This window comes from Pelodiscus sinensis, chromosome 6 (genome assembly GCF_049634645.1).
Source record: "Pelodiscus sinensis isolate JC-2024 chromosome 6, ASM4963464v1, whole genome shotgun sequence".
In the NCBI taxonomy this organism is placed as follows: domain Eukaryota; kingdom Metazoa; phylum Chordata; order Testudines; family Trionychidae; genus Pelodiscus; species Pelodiscus sinensis.
Window position 1 is genome coordinate 29,587,022 of NC_134716.1, and position 9,005 is coordinate 29,596,026.

General features: G+C 41.4%; 1 protein-coding gene across 3 annotated transcripts in view; it reads left to right on the top strand.

Annotated features, from left to right (window-relative positions):
• GLIS3 (GLIS family zinc finger 3) overlaps positions 1–9,005 on the top strand; it is a 300,109-nt gene that overhangs the window by 270,814 nt on the left and 20,290 nt on the right. For all 3 annotated transcript variants that reach the window (XM_075931641.1, XM_006115134.4, XM_025180729.2), the window contains one exon: positions 7,583–7,765. In XM_075931641.1, the coding sequence (XP_075787756.1) occupies positions 7,583–7,765 (183 nt within the window). The remainder of the gene's footprint in view (positions 1–7,582; positions 7,766–9,005) is intronic.

A 9,005-nucleotide genomic window follows, 5' to 3' on the forward strand; every position in this document is an offset into this window, starting at 1 on the left:
ATGAAAGTTTGACAGGAATTGCATTTGCTTTTTATCTTATCATATGTACTTGTCTACTGGGAGTAGTAAATCATCTGTCTCTTCAGCTTGCCCTGGTATTGCTGCAGGTAATGCCTTGCGTCCATTATTAATCAGCATTTACAGTACACGATTCCTTTATGTGCTGTGATATGAGGATATGAATTAGATGTTCATTTTTATGTAGATAAGACAGAGTTGTTTTAAGATTCATCTTATTTGCTTCTCTGTTTGCCATTTATCGGCTTCTTTTGAGAACTTGGTGTAATGGCTAGAAAAAAAATTAGTAGTTAGTGCCAGACTCCAACTTAAATTGCACTTCTACTCTTATGTTTAGTTATATATATAAAAAAAGCATAGTGGAATTCTATGCTGACTGTTCTTCAGTGACTTATACATCAAGTTGCTCATTGTATAGAGTATTTTTTCCTAACCTTCAATCCTTCAGATTCCAACTGGAGTCAATAGGTACAAGTGTTTTCTTCCAATCTCATGCCTCATCACCATTATGCCTCACTTAACTGAGATGTATAATAATTTTGTTACAGTGCACATAATAGAGTCTACAACCATAGACCTAAAGAGAGATTCTAATACTGGAACTTCATTAAACCAGTCTCTTAAACATTGTTCTGTTGTAGATGTTGCATCACCGCACAGAAACCACTACCACCATTTAGCTCCCTTCTGGGTAGTGAGGCCAAGAATGGCCAGGGTCTGCGGATTAAATTGCCTTCTTGTCTGAGGGGTAGTGCTGCAGGACATACAGTCTGCAAAGTTGAGTCCATCTAGCATCTTTATTTACTAGTAATACGTTTACTAAAACAAACAAAATGTTAAAAAATGTTGCTATTATTTTTTATTCTCTCAGGGTATGTCTACACTACAGTGTTATTTCAAAATATCTTATTTTGAAATAGTTAATTCGAAATAAGTTATTTAGAAATAACCCATCTACACACAAAATGCATTTTGAAATAGCGTTTGCTATTTCGAAATAGAGTGTCCATACTGAGTGGACGCTGAATCACATTTAAGGCCAGCCGGAACCAGGTCCGGCAGGGCATCAGATCAGGAGTTACTTTGTGTAGCTGCTGCCTGAGGCTATCTGAGGCCTGTGCTTAAAGGCCCCGCCATCTCCCCTCCCCCGCCCCGGACAGCTGGTTCTCAGTTTTCCCTGCTTGCTTGCCTACCTTGCTGAGGGACAGCAAAGCATTTTGTCTCTGCATGCTCTGGTTGCCCTCACTTGAGACACCACAGCACTCTGCAACATGGAGCCAGAGCTGCCCCTGGGCACTCTGGTGCTTCTTGTGGATGTGTTGCTGCGAGCCTGGCTGCACTTTCTGAAGGCTGCCATCTGGGAGGTCCATTGGGGGGCTGTCAGTATCCAAGAGGCCTTGTGGGAGAGCTTCCACCCTAAGGAGCACTAAAAGCCTCCCTGGTCTGCCCCACTGGGGGCTTGTGCCTCATTCCTCCCTCATGTCCTTCCACTTACCCCTCCCTAACCCCCTTTCCTGATGTCAAATAATACATGTATTTTCATGAACACAAACTCTCTTTATTTAACGAAACTGGGGGGGGGTGAACTCTGGTGAGACTGGGGAAAGGAGGTGAGAGAGGGGAGAAGACAGGGTGAGAGAGGGGAGGGGGAAACCTTGGAGGAGGGAGCTGGAAGGGGGAAGCAAGGGGAAGAACGGGGAGGGAAAGCTCAGAGCTCAGGGCTGGGGGTCTCGCCGGACCAACTTGATTTTCATGCAAACCTCCTCCTGGGTTTGCATGTGGCCTTTGGTGGCCAGGCTGCCAGCTATCCTGCCATAGAGAGCCGCATTCCTCCATCTAGTGTGGAGATCATGGACGTTGGGGGCATCCCCCCCAAACCTGAATAATGTTCATGATCTCCACCCTGGACCAGGAAGGCACCCGCCTTCTCCAGGCCCTGGAAGGCTCCTGGTAGCTGGGAGACTGCTCCTGGGGAGCGGTGGAGGGCTGGCTGCCAGTGGCTTGCTGGGCAGTGACTGCTGGCTCTGGGCTGGCAGGCTTGGAGCTGGCACATGTGGCCAGAGTCTACCCCTTTAAGGGCTCCGGGGTGCGGGGAGGGAGAGGAGTGTTCTTGGTTGAGGTTGGAGTGGCTGCCAGGGCACCCTTGGAAGGCTGGAGGCTCCCTATTACGATATAAGTGTCTACACAGAACTTATTTCAAAATAGCTATTTCGAATTTGGCGTTATTCCTTGTGGAATGAGGTTTACCAAATTCAAAATAAGCGCTCTGCTATTTCGAATTAATTTCAAAATAGAGGTTTGGCTGTGTAGACGCTAGTAAAGTTATTTCAAAATAACTTTGCTGTGTAGACATACCCTCACTGTATCTCCTATCTATACTAACACAGTTTTTCTTTTTTTATCTAAACTGGTTTGGACAAGTTCAACCCTGATGTATATCCACTGATTTCCATAAAGCTGGGTTGGGATTAAAATAATTGAGCACAAGCTAGTAACATAAAGTGTTCATATAAATACATATATTTGAAAACCTGAAGATTTCATTGAGTCTTTTTTTAACACAAAGTGTTTATTATCTAAAAACTTTCCAAGATATTTTGAATGCTTCTAAAATAGTGTATGTCACTCTCTCGATGTTGTTCCCTAATTTTTTCTATGGTCTGTTTGATTCTCCATGCTATAAGCTGGTATTCATAACTTGAATGTGTGATGGGTGCATATTCATTGAAGCAACAGAATACAGCATTTTTCTCTTTCCAGCTTAAAAATGATTGATGAATTTGGTAATTAATTAAATGTGTGTGTGCTTTCTCTATTTTTTCTCTATTATATCTTCACAAAACAGCAGTTGTCTTTACATTGAGCCAAATTGCACAATGCTTACTCAGACAAAATTCATTTGCCTCAGCAGTGAGTGAGGAGGGAGGGAAGGACTTGGCTCATTATTCTTATCTGGGAGCTCAGTTTGTGATTGCACCAGGATACAATTTGCAATAGTCAATGTTATTGCCAGACTGTTCTGCATTAAGAATAGGACGTTGTGAAAAGGCACAAAGAAAGAATGAGTTCAGAGCAATGAAAGAACATTTTCAGCATGTGTCTTACTGGGCCCTGCCAGCTGTCTCTGACTACTGTAGATTGAAATGATTGTATTTCTGGTAACTGGTCTGACTCAACAGTAAACTTTCACAATGTAACCCAATACAGCTTGAGACAGCAGTTGTTTTTATGAGCACTTTTCAAGCTAGTTAATAGTGATGGTTTAAAGCGAGTTTTGGAAAGCTGTTGTTTTTCTTTTCTTTTTTTTTATTGTGCTACTGTTTCTTTTCCCTTAAATGGCATCACTGAACTGAGGGGAGATATATTGTAAATAACTAACATGCTTTGGAAGCCAGCTCATTTCTGTTCCAATTACTCGTTTTAAATACAAAAGGGTTCAGAACACTGACCTAAGTCCTACACGTTGCTAAGATCCCACAAGTCCTACTAAAGTCAGTGGGAGTTGTTTAGCCTCTCTTGGGATTGAGCCTACAGTATGTTAGCACTGCCTATACCACACATTTGCTGACCGCTTTAAGGGAAGGGTCAGATTTATGCATTATTTTTCTACTTTCAGGGTAACCTGATGTCTGTTACCCACTCAAAGAAACTAATAAAAGATCAAAACTTTAAAGCAACTTATAAAACTGTATTTGGGGAGGGTTTCTCATGCAATCTTTTACGTGGACAAAATTGCCTGTGTGTATATACATGCACGCAGACAGATTGGTTGGCTATCTCAGTGTGTGTGAACTTAGATTTCTTACAAACTCCAATTTTACAAACTGACAAATAAGTGCTCTTAGAAATTCCAATTGAAGGTTCAGATTGATTTCTCCGGCCTTAAGTTTTTCATTTTGACTCAAGCACACTCTATACATGCCAGGATCAGTATATTTCCTCAGTGAGCCCGCAGGATTATAGCCTCAAGGGAAAAATAATTAGAATCATAAAGTTCCTAAACTGCACATCTCTTCTCCTGTGTGACAGGAAATCAGTTATATCACACAAAGTGATACAGCACGTTTTGCAGTGTGTTCTCTTTGCTGCTTTACCTGCTGATATTTATGAAATACATTATCCAGGCATAAACACTTAGCAAACATCTTCTATAGCCATTTTCCTAGGAAAGGGGATGAAAATATATTTGGATCATAGCTAGACTATAACAGTTTTGTAAAATGTGTTGTGCTCTTTCATGTAAGGTGCTATCAAAATGCAAAAGTATCCCTCCTGTGATACAATCCTAAGTCAGAAGGATTTTATTTTTTAATAGCCTCTGCAGTTTTAGAAATGCACTTTAAAATATTCTTTAAAAATAAGTTATACTGGGTGGCTCAGGTTGGACACTCTCTAATTGTTAGTAATGAACAAATAGGCTAATATATTCAAGTCACATATAATTTGAATGATATTTGGACACCTCCCTCTCAAAAGTTGTCTTCTACCTGATGACATGGAAGGAGATAGCTGGCTGATCATTTCTTAGTTATTTAGGGGTCAGCAACGGACCTTTACATCTTCTCAGAGCCATCCAAGCCATCAAGATGACTACTCTTTAGGGGGTAGACAATCTATAGACCTGACAGGACTAGCTAACTTCCAGGGAATTCAGAGTCTGCGATGGTCCCTTGACATCAGCAGAAGACAGAGATGGATGCTGAATATTTTCTGTCATCATGAATATACCTTTATAATTATTTGGTTGGCTATGACTAGCACTGTCTGAATGATATTTGTGCAATATTAGCCTGCTAAACTGCACTGAAGTTTCCACTGTAGTTTTCCACTGTAGTAGTAATGTATTTGACTTAGTTATTTGGTAACTAAACTAAGATTTGTCCATCACATCAGATTTAACACCCCCTTTTATAATACTTTTTGCTACAAGTATTATAAGGAAAACCTACTGGAATCATTAATGACTACAAGTTGACAACATTGTATTCACTTTACATCTCATCTAAGCTACAATTAACCAGTTAGCTACTGATTTTTTTTCTTCCAGCCTGAGAAGAGATTTTTCATCCAAACTTGATTCATAGCTCCAAATTTGCAGTGATCAGTTTAATTACTGCAGATGTATCAAGAGATGGGCTTTTTTATTTTAGTGCTGGTCAGGAAAATATATTTTACTTTATGAAGTTAGAATTAATGTGAGAGAACTGTGTCATGTAACAGTTAACATGTACTAGTTAGAAGAGTTAGCACTTCTGTTGATAGCAACGTCTGTGGAAGAAACTCGAGACATAGGAAATTCCTTAAGTTGCTTTTGGAGATGGGGATCATTTTTCCTTGCAGTGGTTTTTTGGTTAGGGATGTAATAGTGTAATTGATTAACTGGTTAACTGATAAGCAAAAGCCTATAGGTTAATGCTATAGACTACACACATTACCCCCTTCCTCACCAGTAAATTTTTTAGCAGGCTGGCCAGCAGCCCAGCTCAGTCCTAGCTTGCACCGGATCTGGGACCTACCCCTGCTGCAGCTCTGCATTTAAAGTGTATTAGGAGCCAGGCAGACAGGCAGCCTGGCTCAGTTCTGGCTTGCCTCGGGTCCGGGAGCTCAGATCCCTCCTCCCCGCAGACAGGGGCTGCTGCCACCCCATGCTTCTATGAGTGTAAATATGTCATAAGTGCAGTCCAATCACTCAGAGCCTGTATCAGAGGCACCAGCGTGGGGAGGCAGGCAGCCAATCCGTGAGGGGAGCTGTTTTTGAAACTGGCTCCCCGTGCGGAACAAGTCCCGCCTGGCATCCCACACTGCTGCCTCTGATAGAGCATCAGTCTGACCCCCGGGGACTATAGAATAGTCAACTAACCGATAAGAACTCATCAAGTTAATCAACTGTTCAATTAACTGATATTTAAGATCTCTATTTTTGGTATGATGTACTTCTGCATACTCTTCAGCATGAGAAATGGCATACCAGTACCTAGACAATGAACTGTTGGCTTACAAAATCTTCTGAGGCTGTATTGTTCCTGAGCTCATCTTTTAATGGGCAAGGCGATAGTCATGCATAATTTCTGGGAGAATTTTAAACATACTGGATTTAAACTATAAAGCCCTCAGCAGTTTGCCACTGTTTACTTTCCAACTCTTCCTCTCCTCATGTGATTTTTCAGCTGTTAAGATCTGGTAAGGCACTCAAGCTAGTAATGCATTGGTATAAATGAGAGAGGGCTGATAATAGGGTGCTTTGGCGGAGGAGCTTTGACTCTGATATTTTCTTCCATCCTCTCCCCTCTGAGTCTGCCAGAACCTAGACTGATTACCTTCAGAGCATGCTACAAGCTTTATCTATTTTTCCAGGTTTTTCTAGGGGAGGGAGTGGGTAGAAAGATAAGTCTTGCATCTAAAGGTGGGGAAAAGCCATCTGTTGTTACTGAGCAAATTTGTAAATATTTTTGACCCAACAATGGTTTTACCTTTGGCACATGCTTTAAAACTTGTAATCAGGACATTTTAGAAACCCAAAATAAATGTCTTAGCTGTTCAGAATCCCAGCCAATAAGCCTATTACCTTGACCTCATGTGCAAATCTGTAAATGGATGGGAAGACCATGATTCCACAGGATAGTTCATTCTGTTGTATGCCTTACCAAGTTGTATTACAGTAGATTCACCCTGTCTGTTGCTGGCTAAGAATTGCAATCTCATCCATTCTGAACTAGATTATTACCTCTTGGTTACTTGATATTTGCAGAACATTAACTCGCTGGATATTTGTATGCCTGTTAATAATCATTAATGTTCAATAAAGAACATGAAAATGAGGCTTCTTTTTAAAGAAACTCTGACAAGTTTTCAAGTGATTTAGACATAAAAGATCAGATTCTCATCTGGTATAAATCGCTACAGTTGAAAGTGTGTTGATTTATGCCAAATGAGAATCTGATCCTATGTCTATCTTTAGGAATAGCTAAGGGGAGTGTAAATATGTCATAAGTGCAGTCCAATCACTCAGAGCCTTGTACATCAGTTCACCATCTCCAAGTCTTCAAGTCAATTTCAAGGACTTGGATAGGATTTAATTTGACACCTTAAATCCAGGGCGAGGGTTTTATATAGTAATTATTTAGGCAAATCTTTCTTTATCTTTAATGAGAGCTTTTTCTGAGTTTGAATCTAAGTGAAGTTTTCAGGATGTCAGATTTTTTAACAGGACTGTAGGAAAAAAAAGGAGAGTTTTAGTGAAAATGTTAGTCTCCATATAATGACTCCTGATCTATTTCTGCCTCCAGAAAGGTGGTGGTAGAACCAAGATGGTTCTAAGATGGATTTAAAGTAGTTAGGAGCCAATGGAAACCACATCTTGTGGAGGAAGCATTACTGCAGAGAATATTATAATGAACTGGATATTAAGGCAGAATAACAATTACCCTGTGTCAGCAGGGTTTCACTCACTGTGCTTGTCATTATAGTGTCTCTTTATCTGATAAAATATCTTGTCATTATAGTGTCTCTTTATCTGTTCAGATAAAATATCAAATTATGTTCATGTCTTACTCCTCTGTTTTAGGCTTTTATGGGCAACTACAGACTTTCTGCCCTCCACATTACACTGATGCTCAGAGGAACATACAACATGGTGGTTCATGTAACATGGTCCCTCCTTTTGAAGACTGTCTAGTTCCCACATCAATGGGTCAGACAGGGTTTGATGTTTTCCACAGAGCTTTTTCAGCACATTCTGGTATTACAGGTAAGTAACTGTTGTAAACTACCTGTGTAAATGTGTAAATGTTACCAGGCTTTGCTGCTGTGATGACTTCTAGTTACAATTAGAGATGATGCGCTTGATCTCCCCCTAGCTTTGTGGGGATGTTAGCCATAGAGATCTGGTGTCGGCACATCTGGCATGCATACACGCTATGGGTACGTCTAGACTACATGCCTCTGTCGCCAGACATAGGAAAATGAAGCGGTGATTTAAATAATCGCCGCTTCATTTAAATGTACATGGCTGCCGCACTGACCCGACAAACAGCTGATCAGCTGTTTGTCGGCTCAGCGCGATAGTCTGGACGCACGGGTGTCGACATCAAAGGTATTTGTCGACCACCCAGGTATGCCTCCTGGGATGAGGTTTACCTGGGTGGTCGACAAATACCTTTGATGTCGACACCCGCGCGTCCAGACTATCGCGCTGAGCCAACAAACAGCTGATCAGCTGTTTGTCGGCTCAGCATGGCAGCCATGTACATTTAAATGAAGCGGCGATTATTTAAATCACCGCTTCATTTTCCTATGTCTGGTAGCCTAATCTACATGCCTCTGGTGACAGAGGCATGTAGTCTAGACGTACCCTATGTATTGGATGTAGTGTTCTCTAGATTCTAAATTCCTGCACACAGACAGGCATATATTAGCTCATGTATTCCCTTTGAAATATCTTCCGCTGGGACTTGTGAAGTCATTCTGTTCCTGCAGTCCACTAGAGTAGCTCATTGGGATGACTCAAGCCATTGGTTTTGCTTTATACCTTTTTGCCCACTATAATTTTCCTGGTCAAGGAATTCATTTGTCTAGCTGTTCATGGGTGCATGCAGCCCGTAGTGCACACAGCAATTCTATCAAGATTTAATTGCTCATTTTCTGTTAGCTCCTTTATAAGGATGTGCATGCTACCCTGAAAAGATCAAATTTACACCTGGGCAGAGTACCTGCACAAGCTGCATGGTCTATTCTGGTCATGTCTACACTGCAATAAAACTAAAACCCCTGCCCCGTGTCAGCTGTTTAGGATTCATGGAGCTATAAAGTTGCAATATAGGCATCCCAGGCTCAGGTTGGAGCAGTAGGCCCCTCCTCACTCACAGTGTCCAGTGCCTGGCCTTTGGCTCATCTACATTGCAATTTTATAGACACGCTGCCCAAATCCTGCAAGGCTGAGTCAGCTAACATGGGCCAGCAGTGGGTGTTTTTTTTCGGTGTAGATACAT